The sequence below is a fragment of the Heterodontus francisci genome, chromosome 47 (genome assembly GCF_036365525.1).
Source record: "Heterodontus francisci isolate sHetFra1 chromosome 47, sHetFra1.hap1, whole genome shotgun sequence".
Lineage (NCBI taxonomy): Eukaryota > Metazoa > Chordata > Chondrichthyes > Heterodontiformes > Heterodontidae > Heterodontus > Heterodontus francisci.
The window spans coordinates 6,303,553-6,324,376 of NC_090417.1; the positions used below are offsets into that span (position 1 = coordinate 6,303,553).

The window sequence follows — 20,824 nt, forward strand, 5'->3', positions numbered from 1 at the left end:
TTCCCTCCTCCTAGTTTTAAGGGACAGTTGTTTGTCAAATTGATCTTCCCTACCCTCTGGTAAATTGGTAGTGAAAATGGTTAAATCAGTTAACATGTATCTGGAAGTGATTTCAAGGTAACCATCGAATCGATATTAAGATATTGAGCAATATATTATCATCATTTGAAGCCTTTGATTATATTCATGCTGTAGGACTTCTCCATCTTACTAGCTTCACATTTTGCGATGTGTATATGATTTTTATTTTTCTGTGTAAGTTATTTTTGTATTTGTGTTGTAAAGGTAGAACATAACTATCAGTTCTACTCTGTTACATCGAAGTAGGATTATATTTACATTGCTGGATAATCAGCATCATTACAGAATCTTTACATACCAACAAACGAATTAGGAGCAGGAATAGACCACTCGGCCCCTCGAACCTGCTCTGCCATTCAGTAGGTTCATGGCTGAACTGATGACTCGACATTTCCACCTACCCACCACAACCTTCCACCCCCTTGCTGATCAAGAATTTATCTACCTCCGCCTTAAAAATATTCAAAGACTCTGCTTTCACAGCCTTTTAAGGAGAAGAATTCCAAAGGTTCACGACCCACAGAGAGAGAAAATTTCTCCTCATCTCTGTCTTAAAAAGGCAACCCATTATTTTTAAACAGTGACACTGGTTCTAGATTCTGCCACAAGGGGAAACATCCTTTCCACATCCACCCTGTCAAGACCCCTCAGGATCTTACATGTTTCAATCAAGTCGCCTCTTACTCTAAACTCCAGCGGATACAAGCCCAGCCTGTCCAATCTTTCTTCATAAGACAGCCTGTCCATTCCAGGCATTAGTCTAGTAAACCTTCTCTGTACTGCCTCCAATGCATTTACATCTTTCCTTAAATGAGGAGACCTGTACTGTACACAGTACTCCAGATGTAGTCTCACCAATGCCCTATATAGCTGAAGCATAATCTCCCTACTTTTGTATTCAATTCCCCTCACGATAAACGATAACATTCTATTAGCTTTCCTAATTACGTGCTGTACCTGCATACTAACCTTTTGCAATTTATGCACTAGGACACCAGATCACTTTGCATCTCGGAGCTCTGCAATCTCACCATTTAGATAATATGCTTCTTGTTTATTCTTCCTGCCAAAATGGTCTCTTTCCCACTTTCTGACATTATACTCCATTCGCCAGGTCTTTGCCCACTCACTTAACCTACATATATCCCTTTGTAGCCCTCTTATGTCCTTTTCCAAGTTACTTTCCTACCTATCTTTGTGTCATCAGCAAATTTAGCAACCATACCTTTTGGTCTCTTCATCTAAATCATTTATATAAATTGTAAAAAGTTGAGGTTCCAGCACAGATCCCGATGGCACAACACTCACCTGATCTTGCCAACCAGAAAATAACCCATTTATGCCTACCCTCTGTTTCCTGTTGGCAAGCCAATCTTCTATCCATGCCAATCTGTTACCCCCTACACCATGAGCTTTTATTTTCTGCAGTAACCTTTGATGTGGCACCTTATCAAATGCCTTCTGGAAATCTAACTGCAACACATCCACAGCACATGTAACTCCCTCAAAGAACTCCAATAAATTGGTTAAACATGATTTCCCTTTCAAAAAACCATGTTGACTCTGCCTGGTTACCTTGAATTTTTCTCAATGCCCTGCTATACTATCTTTAAGAATAGCTTTTAACATTTTCCCTAAGACAGATGTTAAGCTAACTGGCCTGCAGTTTCCTGCTTTGTCTCCCTCTCTTTTTCAATAAAGGAGTTACATTTGCTATTTTCCAATCTAGGAATTTTGGGAAATTAAAACTAATGCATCAACTTTCTCATTAGCCACTTCTTCTAACACCCTAGGATGAAGTCCATCAGGATCCAGGGACTTGTCAGACCGCAGCTTCAACAATTTGTTTAGTACCACTTCCCTGGTGATTGTAATTTTCTTGAGTCCCTCCCCTCCTTCCATTTCCTGACCTACAGCTAATACTGGGATGTTACTTGTATCCTCAATAGTGAAGACCGATGCAAAATATCTGTTCAATTCATCAGCCATCTGCTTATTATCCATTATTAATTCCCCACATTCACTTTCCAATGGACCAACACTCACTTTATTAACTTTTCTTTTTAAAATATCTATAGAAATGCTTACTATCTGTCTTTCTGTTTCTAGCCAGCTTTCTCTTGTACTCTAATTTTACCTTCCTTATCAATCTTTTAGTCATTATTTGCTTTAATTGGGATGTTGTTTCCTTGGAAACATGGTATAAATGATTGGGCAAGTAATTAGATTAGGCTTATTTTATGAACTCGTGCAGACAACCAAGTTTCAATTTTCTGTTTCTGCTAAGCTAACGGTTAACAGTCAGAGCAAGAGTTGGGGTATATCAGTGGGGAGGAGGGAGGGAAACAACCAAGATTCCTGTCCCTGTCTACAGGAAAATGCATATGCTCAGTCATCAGTTGAGGGCCATGCTCCCACCAAGCTCTATGGTTGAAGAGCCTGAAGACATTTGAGTGAGCTACTAGAAGGCTAGTGACACCTGGGAAATGATAGCCCAATAACAATCTATACTTCCTAGTAAGGAAAGAAGGAAAATGCCATTATTCGGCTGAATATTTAATCAAACTTCATTAACAATGTGAATGGCAATGGAACCAGTCCCCCTGCTGGGCAATGAAAACACTTAAACCATTTTTATTCCTTCCATTTTGCAATACGTTCCACAAACATAATGCGTGTGGAACCCCATATGTCTCAAAGGGACAACTGTTGTATTCACTTTATTCAACAGTCGACTAATTTTATTGAGCCCTCAACAAGTATCCAAATAACTGGTTTTGTTTGCCTTCTGTATAAATGCTGTTGAATAATTGCTGTTCAGTAGTTCACATTCAATGCCAAATCTTCCACCAATTTTCTCCCCTTTCCCTCTCCTGAAGGCATTGGCTTCTTGCAAGGATACAGGTCCCTGGATACCAATCATCTTATTGCCAAGGTCCATTATGAGCCTTGGTTATTTAGGCTAGTCTGCTTTTGACAGCCCTGCCTTCATCTGCCTAAGCTTTGGAATTCCCTTCCTGAACTCTCCACCCCTCTCTCATCCTTTTGAAGATGCTCCTTGAAAGCTACCTTTTTGCCCAAATCTTGGTTACCTGTCCTAATATCTCATTATATGTTAAATTTTGTTTGGTAACACTCCTATGAAGTGCCATGGGATGTTTCATTACATTAACATGGCTAAAAAAATGCAAGTTGTTGTTTGGGTCAGTAGCTTACTGCATAAACTTGTCAATCCATTGGTGTAACAAAGCCTCGTAATATTATAATGTTGCAGTCTGAAGACCAGAATTTTCAAGTCATGAAAGTTTTAACACCGGCAGCGACCCATGGGCTCGAGCCAGTCTTAAAGCAATTGGAAAGTCTAGGATTGATCACATGAATTTGGTTCAGTCTAAAAGTAACATTTATATTTAACTAAAACGATTCTCTTTACAAGTCTATCGAAAGAGATGTTTCCTGGTCATAAAATATAATTTAAACTGCGTGCGGTGAAGAAGAATGCAATGGTACAAGATGTCGTGCATTTGGAAGAGTGTTGTTTATATTTCTAACAAAAGTGTCAGCCTGAACTGCTTAACAGTCTGCAAGCGTAATGTTTATCTTGGCCAGATTTTGGAACACCGATGAATAACTATTAACAGGCTAGCATTTGGGTCTGTGAATGGGAGTGATAGCTGTAAATTAAACAGTCCCTTTATTGCTGTTTGCTTCACAGAACAAACCTCCAAACACATTAATGAAAGGAACTGGTGGGTCGAGCTTCCGATTTTAGCGCAATCGCAAAACAGGCGCAAATTGCGCTCCTCTTGTAAAGTGTTTTCTCCACTTTAATTCCTCTAAAACTGATTTGCATATCAGCGAACAGAATCTCTGCCGTAAACCAAAACAGTCACACAGCGTTTTTAAGTCGTATTTTTGGGGGAAAATAGTTTGTTTTAAAAAATATAGATTGATAGAGTGATAATTGAACTTCATTAGATTAATCCAGTTGAAAACAGGTTTATCACAAATAAGCATTTTAAATCACGTTCATCCACCACCTGTGAGTAATCTGATTTTAAATAATGAAAAACGACTGCTAAAGTATACAAAACTTAGTTATATTAGGGCATAGTTGGCAGTTTCTTCATGTATTGAAGAAAAATACTTTTAAAACTTAGATCAAAATGTACTTCGTGTCCTTGCCCGCCCGCACAAACCATCCAGCTTAATTTTTGGATCAAACTCCCAATAATTCAATGAAAGCAAAATACTACAGATGCTGGAAATCTGACATATGAGTAGAAAATGCTGGAAACACTCGGCAACTCACGCAGCATCTGTGGAGAGAGAAACAGTTAACGATTCAGCTCTGAGCTTTTTTGAATCATGGGCAGTTTTGTGGGCTGGGTCCAGCTTCGAGCACTTCAATCTCCCACTTGACCAAACGCACCTGTTTTTTTGAGGGGGGGGGGGGGGGCGGGGAATTAAAATTCTCCCCTGCGTTTCTGAAGAAGAAACTTCTGTAAGGTTTACGCATTTTTTTCATAGTATTCGCCATACTCCATGCAAAGGTGTAGTTTCAAGGCGACTGAGCACTCCACCCACCCAATAGCTGAGATCAGCCAGTGTGTTTCAGCAAGCTATTTGATTCTGTGGGGCGTCTCAGTCCAGCCATGTATTTGCTTGGCATAAACATGCACAAAGGAGTGGCCGTTGAATAGCAATTAGAAGAAGGCATCGTATTTGACTACTTTGTGTTTCCACAGCTTACAGGCGTTGAGACCAATTGGAACTCCATTCCAGTTGCGATCAGCTAACTCAATACTGGCCAGGAAGCAAACCTTGAATTTGCCTGATTTGTACGACACAGTTTCACACTGGCTAGAACAGTTAACAACTATTGGGTTTCCTTGCTTTTAAGTTGAAGTTGATAATATGGAAAAGTTAGCTTCATGTTGTGAGTTGCATATGCAGACACTGGCTGCAATTTATTGGGAATGACCAAGGCTGTGGTCCTGTTATTTTACTGGTCGCACAATATGTGTCAGAAACTGGCAGTGCGAGTACTGATCTCACTGGGCGCGAACCTGGTTTCAGCAGCTTCCTAATAAAAAAAAACTAATTATGCCTGCAGATATAATAAAAGGGCACTGTCATTTTCCTGGGGCATTTTTAGACTTGCTCAGTTCCCAATGCAAAAGCACGAACTGGCTCGGCTGATGCATAGCTTTGATACAGATGCCACTGGGGGGCGTCAATAAATTTTGGGACACAATCTCTGTACGAAAACATTCTTGAAATGTTAAAGGTGGAAGTTTTTTTCAAATGCTGAATGCATTTTGCAAATGGGGCGAGGAGAATTAATTGTACTTTTCTGCTCACTAACCTCATTGAGTTATTTCGTGAGACTCTTGACCTGACCGGATAGCACAGTGAAGAAACAAATATGTGCCCACGTACATGCAGATGCATACACACTTATATAAACGTCATACACAGAAGATATGTACTTAGACACATGTATACATGTATTCAAAACAGCACATCTACACACACCCATATTTTATATATATATATAAACAGATTATATCCATACACACAAAGGGCAAACACATACATAGACAGACAAATTCACACAAACACTTTTTCATTCCATTATTTTCTTATATTCACAGACAGAAACAATTGTTGGATATTCCTTTTTGTAATTTCTAAATGACCTATATGATGAGTTGTGGAGGTGGGTGGGTGGATGGCTTGGGGGGGGGGGGGGGGTGGTCATTATGTTCAATTTTTATGGAGAAAGCAGAGTCTTACAGCAGTGCTGCAGAAGTATTAAGGCTCTGGTTTTAATCACAGTGCAGTGAGTGCATGTTCTGTTCATAAAGTGACCTGCCTTGAGGTATATAAAACAGTCTCATTTCTCAATGACAGTGTTTGAAATAAAAACAGCTGTAGAAATGTGGAAGCTTAGAGTGAATGGAGCTACAGAACTAAAATAAAGACATGCTGATTAGAACATTAAAAAAGTAACATTTTATTTTTATAATAGAATTTCCTGGCTGTGGTCTGCCTGTTTGGGGGACTGGGGAAAGTGAACATAATTGTCAGGGCACATGAAAAGAGATGAACAGATAACAGAAATAAGAGGCAGATCAGGAAGCATTTCTTCACACAAAGAGTAGTGGAAATCTGGAACACTTTTTTTCCGCCCAAAAGGCTGTGGCGCTGGGACAATTGGAGCTTTCAAGACTGAGAGATTTTTCGTTAGATAAGGGTATTAAGGGATATGGAACAAAGGTGGGAAAATGGATTTCAGAAGCAGATTAGCCATGATCTAATTGAATAGCAGATCCAATCTGAGGGGCTGAATGACCCACTTCAATTCCTAATGTTATTAAGTTGCCAAGCTGGGCTTTGGGGAGGGAGGGGGCAGGGGGTGGGGACCAAGAGAGAGAGTGAGATGAGCCCTCCTGTTGCGGATCGGTTGGCAGAGAGTATCTATTTAGGTGAAATATCAAGAATGACAGAACCATAGAGGTTTACAGCATAGGGAAGTCACTGGCTCGTCACTGAAACAATCCAAAACAAATTCCACTGCCCTTTTCTCCCTCCCCAAAAAAGATGATCAACACAGGATGAGGAGAGAGGTGGGGGTGTTGGTGGAGGGGGTCGCGGGAAGAGAGAGAGTTTGGAAGGCAGTAAGAGAGGGGGTGAGAAACCTTTCTGAGTTTGAGGGACAGAAGATAATTCCTTGTTGACATTAAATGCAAGTTGTTGGACCTCCGGTATTATTTTAAAAAGTCAGCAACAGAAGCAACTGAACTTTAGGTAGCATCATCAGTCTGTGGTGGAATTTGCACATAGCTGAGCCCTTTGAACAGTCTGTGCTGAAAAGTCAGTCTTGGAGTCTACTCTGGTACAATCTTTCCAAATTATTTTTGGCAGTGAAGAAGTAAATTTTAAATGTACTTCAAAAGAATTAAGAGCTCCTACAGCTGACATAACATCATTCCTTGGACAAAAATTGTGAATGTTGAGTATGCACAAATGCGGAAGAACTTAGGAGTGGCAAATACATAATATATTTTTACAAATATCCTTCTCTCTTGGCTCCTCTTACTCCATGAAGCTACCACTATCTTCTCTGCGAACCTTTTAACCTTACAGCTGATCCCTGGAGAGCAATGCTGTAATCACCTCTCAGCATCACTCATGCTAATTTATATTTATCAGCTTCCCACAGACTTGTTGAAGGTCTAGTTAGAAATCCTTAATGCCTGCTGACATGCAGAATAAACACTATGCACTTAATGACACAGCATTGGAGGAGGCTAATCCAACAGCTCATGGAATGCGGAAAGAAAGTGTAGCCTCCTTGGTGTTGGAACATTTCAAGTTGCATTAAGGCAGGAAACTACTGGCTGAATTTTAACACCCAAAAATGGGTGGGTTGGCGTCAGGTCATATGCTTAAAATTTTAAACATCTCAAACCTGAACCCAACCAGCCTCCAGTAAACCCACCTCTAGGTTTAATGGAGACAGAACAAGGGATGAACAGTCAACCTGCTCCAAGGAAGTGGGATGGCAACTTAAATATTCTAATTAGGCTGGCAGTCTCTCTGGTTTAACCCTTTTTGCAGGTTTAACAATAGCCAGTTGGCTTTCCCAGACCTTGGGGAAACCCAGCAACTGAAGAGAGGTGAAGACAGCTTCGGGAGAAGGTAAGTGCCTTTACAGCACTGCTTGTGGGCCAGGAGGAGCAGGAGTGCTACCTCCAGCCGCTCAAGCCCCTCCCGCCCCCAACGTCCCCCAACCAGAAATCACCTGACCTGTACAAAGGCGCTTGGAGCTGGGGATTGAAACCCTCTGGAAGTAAACACCCCACCACCACTGTTAGGAATTGGGCCTACCTGCTCCTGCTCAACTGTAAGCCAAGCCTATCAATCAGGCTGACTTCCAGATGGGGAAACCTATCGAGGAGAAAAGATGCAGGCTGTGAAGTTAAAATTCCCATTTGAAACTCTGTGCCTCCCCCACCCCCACTGGCACAACCTGCCTCTGTTAATCCCCAGACCTACATGTCTGCAATCAATTGAAGAAAATCAAGACTTTTATTTTTATGTAGCGCCTTTCACAACCTCAATCTCCCAAAGTACTCTTGACGTATTGTAACATAGGAAAGCAATTTTGACATTGCAAGTCCCCCACCAACAGCAGCGAGATCATGACCAGATCATCTGCTTTATTGATGTTGGTTCAGTCATAAAAATTGGCCAGGATACCGAGGAGATCTTCCCTGCTCTTTAAATAGTGCCATGGGGTCATTTACATCCAGCTGAAGGGACTCCGTTTTACACCTCATCTAAAAGATAGCACCTCTGACTGTGCAGCACCTCCTCATAGTGCACTGAGGTGATGGCCTGGATTATGGGCTCAAGCCTTCTGAAGTGGGACTTGAACGCACAATGTTTTGATTCAGAGGGGACTGTGCTAAGGGACCTAAGGCTGATCCTCGCTAATAGGACTCTTCTGAGGTAAACCTACCTTGAAACTGGTACTTATTCCGTTACCTGTCGAAATGTAGCATTAACCCTTTCCAAACTTGATGTGAAATTTATTTTTCCCCTCAGCGATTTGTGAACTGGATACATCAATCATCCTTCAAAAGAGAATTGAGTAAATACTTGAAGAGGGAAAAGTTGCAGGGTTGTGGGGGAAAGAACAGGTGTAGGACTATCTGGATAGTCTAATGGACTAAATGGCCTCCTTCTGTGCTTTCTGATTCTATGATAAATAAAGTGAGGCAACCAGTACACCCTTTTGATGGCTGCTACTCTTCAAATGCAGCAACCAACTTGCCAAACTGCCTTTTGTGCCTATGCAGCTCATTACAACTCCACTGCAATTACTACAAAGGCCCCTGAAACAGGAGTTAGGTTCCTGTAATCATGGGCTCAGCAAGCAGGGTGACCTGGTGGAGTCAGTCGGACTCGAGGATTTTATCTTGAAAATTCACTCCTTTGTCTGACTTCCAGTTTCCCTCACTTGCATGTGCTGCAGATGGTGCTGTGTATTGGGACAGAAAAATATAACAGGGAGTTGTGCATCAGAAAACATACGCAGATATGCTCTGTTTCAGGCATCGTGTGTGTCTACGTGATCCAAGGGTGACCAGCTGTTCCTTGCAATGTACACAGCAGACTCGTGTGGATGACATTTAACAAGATGTAGTATAGAGATGGACTGCTGTAATGAGCAGAATATGCAAGTGAGTGGACGGGAAATGAGGTTGGTACTTAAATACCAACTAATAATAATAAGATTATACAGGAGCAAGAGCAAGTCAGTCGATCAGATATATTATAGCATTGCATTTAACTTTACTCCACCTGTTCTAAAATGTAGGACTGGATTTTACAAGCCTCCCTTCCCCCTGCTCAGTATCACAAGGTTAAAAAAAAATAGTTTTTTTAAAGGCAATCTTTTCTTAAAAAAACAAATGAATTAAATCAGAACTTAAATCACGCACGCACGTGCACACACGCGCACACACACACACACAATTGATACAGACCTTCCCTTCACAGATTTCTTTCAATAAGTGTACAGTGAATGATATCACAACTATTCTACGTTGTGAGTCATCCAGCATTAATCATGTAGACTGTTGGGGTCTGCGCTATAATCCATTGCTGGCACAGAAACAAATCCACAATGTGACTGATTATGTAATACAACAGATACAAGGGAGGGGATGTCAAGCCAGCAGTCTGATCTCGAGCTTCAGATACTGATTCTCAACCACTAAAGCGATTATTTCCAGGATGACATTTCAATACCTCAATTAGATTACAGCTTGGTAATACTCAGTTCTGAGATTTAATATCTCTGCTTCCTAACTTGTCCATGTCGTGGCCTCTGAACTCCTTGAAAGTATTGTATTTAGTTAGCATCTTTCATGATATCAGAACATCCCAAAGTGCTTTACAGCGAATTAAGTACTTTTGAAGTGCAGTCACTGTTTATAATGCAGGAAACTCCTACCTTGCATCTACAATTGCTATCTCCATAACTGAAGGTTATAATGTAGCTGGCAGTGTGTGCTGCATGGTTATATGCAATGCAGTTTTTCAGGTGATCTCGTAAACTGTGTGAAAACAACTGAAGTATATAAGCCAAACATTAAGGGAATGTGGAGCTGCTTTCAATATGTACACAGACAGTGCTTACTTAGCTGCTTTTTAAGTTGCATTTTACTGCTTCTCCTCCCACCTCTACATGTCCAGCAGATGGTACATCCATCTTAGAAACCCAGGCTACACTCTGCGGCTAACTGTTTTATACAGGCGCCAAGTCAAATGTGGCCTGAGTGCACAAGTGATGCTCTGGCTGGTGCTGCACCTTTCCTGCCCTGTTAGCAGTCAGGAGGAGGACAGTCCTGTATCAAAACAAACTGGTCCCCTGGCTATCAGCTGCATGAGACCCATGCTACAAGAGCTTACAACTGAAGAACAATGAAGGGGTGAGAAAAGGAGAATGGAATTGCATAGTACCGTTCACGATTTCAGGTTATCCCAAAGCACTTTAAATACTTTTTGAAGTGTAGTCACTGTTGTGGTAAATGTGGCAGCCAATTTGCACAGAGCAAGATCTTACATATGGCTGAGTTGGTAGCACCCTTAGCTAACAATAAAAATCTGTCAATCTCACTTTCAATTTCACAAATTTCAACAGATCCAGCATCCAAGGAGTTTGGGGAGAGTTCTAGATTTCCACTACCCTGATTTAATTCCTAAATGGCATAGCTCTAGTTTCAACTTTATGCCAGTTTGCTCAAGGTTTCTCTACCACAGGAACAGGTCTAACTTCACAGGGTAATGGCTAATAAATGTGAACTCGTCATGAAGAAAAATATTAAAGTTATACACAGCAAGCTCCCACAAATTGCAGTGAAATAAATGACCAGAGCATCTGTTTCTTCCACCGTATCAGACCTTCCATCTTTTTCTCTTTTCCACCATCCTCTCTTTCACTTGCTTAAAACCTACATTTCTCACTTTTCCCAGTTCTGATGAAAGGCCATTGACCTGAAATGTTAACTCTGTTTCTCTCTCCACAGATGCTGTCTAACTTGCTGAGTATTTCCAGCACTTTCTGTTTTTATGATCTTTTTTAGGTGTTGTTCAATTGACAAATCTTGGCTAGGACATCAGGGAAAACTCTGCTGCTCTTTTTCACACAACGCCATGGCATAGTATATGTTCACATTGGAAGGCAAATGGGGCCTTGGTTTAATATCTCATTTGAAAGATGGCACCCCTGACAGTGCAGCACTCCCTCAGTACTGCACTGGTGTCAGCATAAAAATCTAAAAGAGTAATTGTGAAATTCTGGAGAGATTTTCCCAAGAATGGTAGAGACTTGTATTTCCCTTGTTTAAACTGACAACAACAGTCACAGCACGTCAAAGGAACTCATCCATACTGGAATTATTTGAGATATTCGAGAGATGGAATAGGGCTCAACATAAATGCATCCTGTCTTTCACAAGCCTTCCCAACAGACAAGGAGTGTATGTTGCTATGGTTCTTTGGCTGGTATGGCAATGAAATGAGCTTTGAAGGAATAATGCAAGTTATATACACAGGTGTTTCATACAAAGCACTGCAATGATTCTGCAACTCTAATGGAAATATACTGCTGCTGTTTGTTCCACAGATTGAATTTATTTGAACCAATAGTTGAGGTTTGAGCAGTGGGTGGGAAACTGAGTTCAAATCCAGGCCAGGCTGAAGGGATCCACTCTCGTGGATATCAGGGCCTAGAGTGAATCTCACTGAGACCCAGCAGAATGGAGTGTGTGGGAAAACCTTAGGGCAGGTGGGTAACACGTGAGCTAGCCACGCTCAAACTGAAAAAGAACATCATTTTTCCCTTCCTTGTTCTGAGCATATTATCCAGAATGAAAAGCACTGGGAATTTCCTCAGGAGTTCCCCACAATCAAGGGAAAAATATGTTTGCCAGGATGTTCCTCCTGATCGGTTGTCAGAACTCTGGTAGAAGATTAGTGGAAAGCATGGTGGTGTTGTGCTTCGCTGGGGTTTTCTGCTGATGTTATGGCATCCAATTAGCAATGACGAGTCCCAGACCCACCAACTAAGGAAAATCCTGACAAAGGTTTTTTAATAATCAATGGAGCACTTTATCTGCTGATCCAGGTTATAGTGCAAAACATTTTCTCTGCAATTCTCCACTCATGGGCACCATGGTGCATCCTGCCATGGTGGATATTTTCTTCCCTTAGAATAAATGCCAAACCAGAGAACAAAAAAAAACCCAAATGAACAAAAGTTCCACTCCCAGAGCATTAACTCCTTTGTTCTGTCTCCAGATGCTCTGAGTGTATCCAGCAACTTTCTTGCTGTGTAAAAGAAATAAGAGTTTGATTTAAATAGCCTACAGTACCTGCTTCCCTATGAAGTAATTATTTTTTTAATACTGATGAATCATTTTCAAATATTTATTGTGGTGATCTGGTTGCTGGTTTGGACCTGCTTCTGAATTGAACTCGTAGAAATTAGTGTATTGTTGATTGCAAACACAGGAAAGTTTCCCCAGGTAGATCTGGGAGGATTGGGAAAGAGATATTGGAACATTTACAGGGCAGGGGAATGAAGGACTGGTTACTCACATCCGGTTTTACATGAATATAAATGAAAATTTCCAGTTTCAATTTGCCAGTGATGCTGCACCTGGTAATATATTGACAGAAATTTATTCCAATTTTATTGGGAACAAATTTATATTAACAATGTGCTGATAGCTCCATGCTGGTTCAGAGAGTGAAGGCAGCATGCAGCACAATACTGCTTGCTATTGACCAGCCAGCCCTAGGTTTGATCCTTGCCCTCTGCTCACCACCACCTTCTCAAGGGCAATTAAGGATGGGCAATGAATGCTGGCCTAGCCAGCAACACCCACATCCCAGGAACGAATAAAAAAAGTTAACCAACCCACCACCTCGGAGTGGCTACTTGACTCACCTGAGTAAAACCTGGAAATTGGTAGCTTGGAGCCGGCTTCCTGACCTGTTTCTATTTTCTTTTGTCCATTTAATCCTCCACCTACTAAGCCACGGTGAAATATGGTCCTTTTGAACATTCTGATTTGAAATTTTCTTGATCGTACATGGGGGGAAAAAAAGCAACCTTAGTCTGGGGGAAAATCCAAATCTGCTTGAAAATAAAAACCAACAAAAAAAGAGCGCCTGCCTTTTCTGTCAGTTGATGAAAGTAATACAATCACCCTGAGGGTAGAGTGGGGGGGGGAATAAAACGTTGATGCAAGTTTTATTTTCTTCACTTGTGAAATTGTGCATGACAAGTAAAACAAACAGCAGCATGCAGCAATAGGCTGAAGTCTGCTTTATCAGTGTGTGATGTAAATGGCTCTGAGCTGTGTGTGTCAGGAAAACAGCAATCCAGCACAATCAATCTTTCACTATACACTAGCTGATGGAATCATTACAGTGCCTTGCATGAAGCACCTTTTGTATACAACATTTCCTCAAAGCTCATTTCATTGACTTTTTCAGTCAAAGAGTTGGGTTCCACTGAATCTGAACCGTGTGGTATAGGTCTGGGTGTTGGGCTCTTAGCTTCACATCATTTGCTTTTCTATTACTTGCAAGGAAATGTAGGTCAGTCAGTAGTATTCTTGCCTTTGAGCCAAAAATTTGAGTTTAAGTCCTAATTTGGAGCAAAATCTAGGTTGCAGTACTGAGGGAGCACTGCAATGCTGGAGGTGTTTTTGGCATGGAAAGTTGAACTGAGGCCCCACCCTGCCCTTTTGAAGAAGAGCAGGCGAGCTGGCCAATATTTAACCCTCAAACAACATCACAAAAACGAGATTATATTAGCATTGTGTGCAAATTGGCTGCTGTTACCTACATGACAACAGTCACCATTCTTCAAAAGTACATCATTGGCTGTAAAACGCTTTGAGATATGAGGTTATGAAAGGTGCTATATAAATGCAAGTCTTTATATGGTCTGTTCCGTACATGTATCACTCGAATGTCCTCAGCCATAAATACCAGGAAGATCTCAGATCCCTGGCTGCACTGTTAGCTGCTCTCCTTCATAAATCGCGGGGCTGGGTTATTATAATTGCCTCACCACATCTAGACTTGTGAAAATACGTCAGCATGATCCTGTGAACCCTGTCAGAAAGTTAATGTTGGGTGAGAACAGGACAGGATAAACGTGGAGTCTTCTGCGCTCAAATAGTCTGCTAACCCATACCAAAGATTTCGTGACACTTGGGAGTACTCCAGATAGGGAGTGAGCACCTCAGATTGAGGAGGAAACTGTCGTGGAGTAAATGCTTTTCCAAGTAATAGGCCAACTTGAGCTTTGAATAATACTGACAAATGGTTTGATGTTGTCTTTCACTCTGTCTATAGAATGTCGTACATGCTGTGCTGCCTTAAAGCTTACTCTCTGCCAAATGTCACCCTATCTGGAACCCTACCTCTTTGACCAAGCTTTTTCTCCTTCTCCTTTAGGTCGATGTCCATTTTTGTCCAATTATACTGCTCTGAATCAGATTGGGACATTATCCTACTTTTAATGGCGTTATATAAGTGCGGGTTATTGTTGCTGTTGTGTCAACAATGTCTGTGTACTTAGAGTGCTGCTTTTTCTCACCTCCCCTATTCTTACTAACCATGACACTTGTTTGTCTGTTTCTTTCCCAGCAGCATCAGAAGTGTGTCCACCATGTGACAATGAGATGAACACAGATATTATTCTGGATCACCTCTGTGCAAGCGAATTTGGTAAGTAACCTGCACTGTTAATGGACCCAACTATTTGACCTTTTTCTAGATTAAATTTTTTAAAAATTCAATTTCAAGGCATCTTCAGTCAGCAATGTGTTGAACAACCTTCTAAATGAGGTCAGTTTTGTTTAGGGTGGGTTGTGGGGTAAATTTCAGCATTCTCTACTTTACCAGCATGTGCAATTCAATCAACATATATTTCCATTTCCAGTAGATAATGGAGTTTTTCAGCTCTCCAGTGAAATGGGCAGAAAATTGGGGGCTCTGGCTATTTGGTTTTCTGACAATGTGCTCCCAGGTTTTTGTCAGGAGTGCTGAGATGAAAGAAGATCCCATCTTGTATCTGCCTGGGTGTGGCCAAATGCACCCTCCAGATGTGGCGTAAAGCATGTTGATTTTTGTCTGTGGGTGAGTGGTGTTGGGGAGAGAGGGATGCACAAATTATTAGAAGATAGAATTGAGAAGCTTATCAGTAAGTTTATGGTTTTTCTGATTTATTTAATTTTTCATATCAATACATATTTAAGCTTCTTTTTGTAGGGTCATTGTGGGTTCTGCAACAGAAGTGTATCCCATGGAAATTTTATTTGCTGCTATGCAATTGGGAAGATTGTTTTGTTGCAACGTGATTGGGAAGATTTTGTCTTTTGGGGTGCTTTGTGCAATATGATTTCAGTAAGGATAAAATAGCCAAATAGAGAAGAGATAAACACAGCAATGAAACCAATGAAAAGAAATTTGCTGGATGTTCATGATAGATATGAACTCAATGCAAATACAAAGCTTGTTATCAGAAAGAAAATTAATTTCGCTGTGGTGCAATGTGTACCAAACTTCCAATCTTTAAAATGTGAGTTGATAAAGAGAATGTTGCCTGGAGACAGCACTGAGTGGGAAACTGTAGGCCTACTGCTCGTAATTACTGTCATACACACTCTTTAAGTGGCAAGGTTCCCTGGCACAGAAGTTGCCCTTCAAATATCAACAACTGTGTACATAAGACTTCACACCCCATGGATAATGTGGGCAATGATGTGAAGCGGGCAATATCTATTCAGTCGGCTGTTGGACTTTTCGCACTATTTTTATTTCCGATGAAGCAGCTGGATCAATCTCGCCCATTTTAATATCATCCAGAGTTGAAAATTAACCCCCATCGTCATTCAGGCTATCCTAACTTTAAAAAGTAGAAACAACAATTGCAACATATATTCTGGAAAAAAAAAGGTGGTTCGAACCATTTATTGTGCAAATTACAGGGGTTCAGCTGCAAAGAATCTGCTCAAATGTATCAACCTCTCAAAGTGATATATAAAAGACCCACCCAGAAAATAACCTGTGTAATTTGTGAGATCTCTGGTAATATCTTGACAGATGTTTCAACCCAGAACATCGAGATTTGTGTTAACCAAAGGTATTGAGCAATATGAGGGGGGGAAAAGCAGGTGTATGGAATTAGGTTACACATTAACATTGAATGGTGAAACAGGATCAAGGAACTTACTGGCCTCCTGCTGTTTCTCTGGTCCTAATCTGTCATTCAGACCAATATTGCGAAAAGTAACATTGGTCTGAATGATAGAGGTGCCTCTCTCTTAGTTTAAATGGTCAAAGGAAAAGAACTAATGCACTGGCAAGAGATTTCTAAATACTATTTTTGGCATTTGAAGTGACATTTCACAGAGCTGAATGACTGACTTGTTTATTCACAACTATCAGAAGTGCCAGTTCAATTAAAATGCTGCAGCAGGAATCACATCTGTCCAAACATAAACCACTTCTGTTTGACAGGTTCGCAAAACCTGAAGCTTATTAAAGTGCGATTTTAACCGCTTGGGAGCAGGGTATGACAGGAACTTTGCTATTTCTTTTGGCCCTGCTTCTCTTCTTTCACTGACATTGAGGACTCTGCCCATTAACTCTTCACACAGATTTCAAATATTCACTGTTTCTATAATTCTGCATTCGAGTTTTCCCTGAAAAGTTCCATTTGTCGTCTTAAAATTTGTCCACTCAGAAAGACCAACAACGTTCTGAATTTGACAGCAGGTTTGGTAAACTGAATAACTATTCAAGCTTAACTCCTGATTATTACTAGTCACTCAGTTTTCTCCCCCACCTGCCCCCTCCTTGCTCTGAAAGAGGTGTGACGTACAGGTATCTACCACTCTCCAGTGTCTCGTCCAAGTGGCTTTGCATATGAGCCAAGGTAGTGACGACAAAGATTTACATAGTGCTTTTAATGTACAAGATTCCACAAAGCTTTACAGAAAGATAACAAAAGGAATGGATGCTGGGCCATGGGAGAGCAGTTAAGAGAGGTGACTGAAGGTCAGAAAAATGGATGATGAAGAAATAAAAAGAAATGTTTAAGGTGGCTGGGGTGTGGGGTGTGGCAGCCTGTGGGAGTTCCATTCAAACTGACTGAAATCTGTTGACAATGATGAAGTGAAACAAGGGGGCCAGAGTTGAAGGGTGTGTGAAGGGATGTATTTGTTGGCATGTGTTGCACAGGTAGGGAGATACTATAGAGGAATTCAAAGGTGAGAAAATCAGATTAGAAATCTGTTTTGATCATGGTGTAGTATTATAGTGCAATATACACTAAATTGGCTCATTTCATTTAGAAACTGACTTCATAATGAGGTAAGTGGAAAAACATAAAACTTACCTGATGTGTGGCAGCCTCCAACAGTTGTTTAAAGGACCACAGGCCGCCCTGTGCCTTAAATGTGCCAAGCACCGATTGTGCCTGCTGAAGTAATTCGCAGTCCGATTTTTGGATAGGGGCCTGAAATGGACATTGAGCTGTGATTTACATATGCAACAGGTCTAACATCAGTTTTCTGCCTTAAATGCCTATGGAGGAGCACTATCCAATATGGCGGGCAGCACACCGCTGGCGAGGAATGAGTGTGCACCTTTATCTGCCATATTTGATGCTTAGAGGCCTATTTTACACTCATGTAATCCAATTCCTAGGCCATGGTGTGGTAAAGCCATCCATACCAGAAAGCTCCTTGATTATCTAATTTGCCCCATTATCCGATCTTATCCTGGGCGGTGTTAGAAGTGTTACAGTTGACCAGAGCACCTTCATCATGTTGAAATATCTCAAAGCTTCACACACGGTGTGAATCACTGAGTGCAGCAAGTGACATTATATAGGGTCCCTGTGATCTCTGGAAGACCAGCTATGGTGGTGGGGAGAGACTGGGTCTGGCTGGGCTGGGACCCAAGTCAAATCAAGTGACCGTCAACCGTGGAATCCCACCTGCCAGTGAGTGAGTTTGTGCTTTCAGAAAAGGATTGGAGCAGAAAAAGACAATATGAGTGCAACGTTCAAGAGAGGAGCTTGCACTTCTCAGTTCTGCACTGAGAGCGTTTCAGTTCTCAGCATGGGGCTGGTAAAGGGTTAAATCAGAAGTGTGTCAACAATTTCTCTACAGTCAAAAGTAAATAATGAAATCCAACCCGAGCAAGTGACCTCACTTTTGATGAATTAGTCTGGATCGATTCTGCTGCACACAGTTCATGACCACAGAAAACTGTTTCACACTGAACAACATTGAACACTGCTCCTCCTGTTCGTCCATATGTGGCGGGTTTTTAAAAGCATATAAGCAAAATACAAAATGAAAACCACGGAGTGTTTTATTTACCTCAGACACTTCATATAACATTTAACTAAGTTGCTCTTAGTCCTTCCACCACAGCAGCCTGTATTTAGCTTGGCAAAAACTCAGGGTTCTCTATTTCCCTGCCATCTCCTGTCTTGTCTTTGCCCAAACAAGTACCAACTGGCAGCTGTCTGCCACCTTGCTGTTAACAGCCAATCTTGCCTGAGCACAGGCAGTATCACCAGATCACTGAGCTGAGGTCATTACTGTCCAATCTCAACCAGGAGGTAACTGGCTGGCTGAGGGATAGAGATGGCCAATTGTAGTGCCTACTACCTATCAATGTACCTATCTAACTCAGCACAGAATAGCAAAATCAATATGGAATCTTCCTTGTCTCTGTTTCCCCATGGAACATTGGAAAATGTACCACCAATGGCCCCTGACATCTTTCAATTTGTAAGAAAATTGTATATTCTTACATCCGCTTCAGGTCTTCCTTTACTTTTTGGCTGAGGTAAACCAGCAAGAGCATGAGTGTGATTTTTTTTTCCTTATTGTGAAGTGTCTGGCAATCAGTCTGTGACTGTCTCAAATGGCAAGGTAATGGGAACCACAAGTGCCAATCCGTTTGCCATTTCTGCAAAACAAATACAACTACAGGAAATCAAAGAAACCCTCTTCAGATACAACTGCCAAACCTGGATGGCATTCTGACACTAACTTCACGAGGTCAATTCATATACGATTTACACCACCCAATCACACTTGACACAGTGAAAGGATGCCTTCACAGTGTTACTGAGTTAATGTCACATGCTTGGGTATTACATCAAGTTATACTGAGTCTACAGAGAGGCCATTTGGCTCAAATGGTCTATGCTGGTGTTTCTGCTGCACACAATCCTCCTTCCCCCCCCATCTTCATCTCAACCTATCAACAAAACATTCTATTCCTTTCTCCCTCAACTGCTCTCTGTGGTTGTGCTTTCCCCATTCTGACCATTCTTTTGAGTAAAGAAATTTCTCCTAAATTCTGTATTGGACTATCTTATGTTTAAGACCCCCTAATTTTGGTGATGAATTGAGATGTATATGCCCTGATGAAATTGCTATTTTATTTGACTTTTTTTGACTCCACTCCTGAAGATGTTGACTCCCCACTGTACATTTTGTTATGAAAGTGATTTTTTTTTGTTAAAATGCTTTTTGAGGAATTCATAGTCAAACTGAAAAGGAGTTGGACCAGTTTTTTAAAAGAGGGTAATTAAGAGGGCTGTGAAAGAACCAGTTTGACAATGTATACTGGTTGTCACATGACTCAAGTTTAAAAATAGAACAGAAACACTGGTAACAGGGAGATGTAGGCAGAGAAGTCAGTCATGCGTCCCTTGAGCGGACAAGCAGCAGAGCAGCAAACTCTCAAGTTTTTGGTTGTGTGTCAGTGCGTTTTACTTTATGGAGTGAGCGGCTGATAAAGTTAGCCTGCTGCTGAAGAAGTATCAAGGAAAGAGAGAAGACCACAAACTAGCTCGCTTTCCAGCATGTCTAAAAGACTGAAGTCCAATGTGTCAATTCAACTTGTCTCCTGTCAACACTGCTTGAAAAGAAATGCTTTAAAAGATCCTAGTAACATGTCTACATGTACGCGGAGACTTGACTGTATGCCAGTCTTGGAACACCATGCCTCATCTGCTGCTTTCTTCAAAGATGAGCAAGTAATCAGACCAAGTGTTTCTTTGTGTGCGTGTGTGTGTGTCCTATTTAATTGACAGTGATTTAAGCACCAAGGGTGCAGACAGTAAATGGTTGGTGATTTTTACACATAAGCCATCGAAGCAGTCTTGTTTGGAATGTTCTTGAAAAGTAGGGATTGGAATCCTGGTAAATCAGAAATTGGCTTGAGCCAAGATCATCCATCAGCTTTATCCTAATGGGATGTAGACCTGGAGAGATGAGGAGATGAAGAGAAAAATTCAGAGGAGAAAACAATGCTGAGCCCCAACCTAACAATAGCGTGCACCAAAGATGGTGAACAGAACCAGGCATTTAACATCATTTGTATGTCCCTGGAAGTTTCAGGAAAACAATTAAAGATTATCTGGGTGCAGTGTGTGAGCACATCTGTGGGTTGATCTCTGTGATCTGGATTTCAAACCTGCCCAAAGCAAAGGGTTCCAATTCTTCATTCTTGGCTAATTCGTGTAAATTATTCCCTTCATTTTTTGGGTGAGATGTTAAACTGAGGCTCCGTCTGTTCCTGCGGGGATCTTGTGGCGGTGTTTCGAAGAAGA

General features: G+C 41.2%; 1 protein-coding gene across 2 annotated transcripts in view; it reads left to right on the forward strand.

The window, feature by feature from the left end:
• Window positions 1-20,824, forward strand: part of LOC137357272 (secreted frizzled-related protein 1-like) — a 98,129-nt gene that overhangs the window by 1,684 nt on the left and 75,621 nt on the right. The window contains exon 2 of one of the 2 annotated variants that reach the window (XM_068023493.1): window positions 14,827-14,907. In XM_068023493.1, coding sequence (XP_067879594.1) covers window positions 14,827-14,907 — 81 coding nt within the window. The remainder of the gene's footprint in view (window positions 1-14,826; window positions 14,908-20,824) is intronic. The other variant, XM_068023494.1, reaches the window with a different exon arrangement.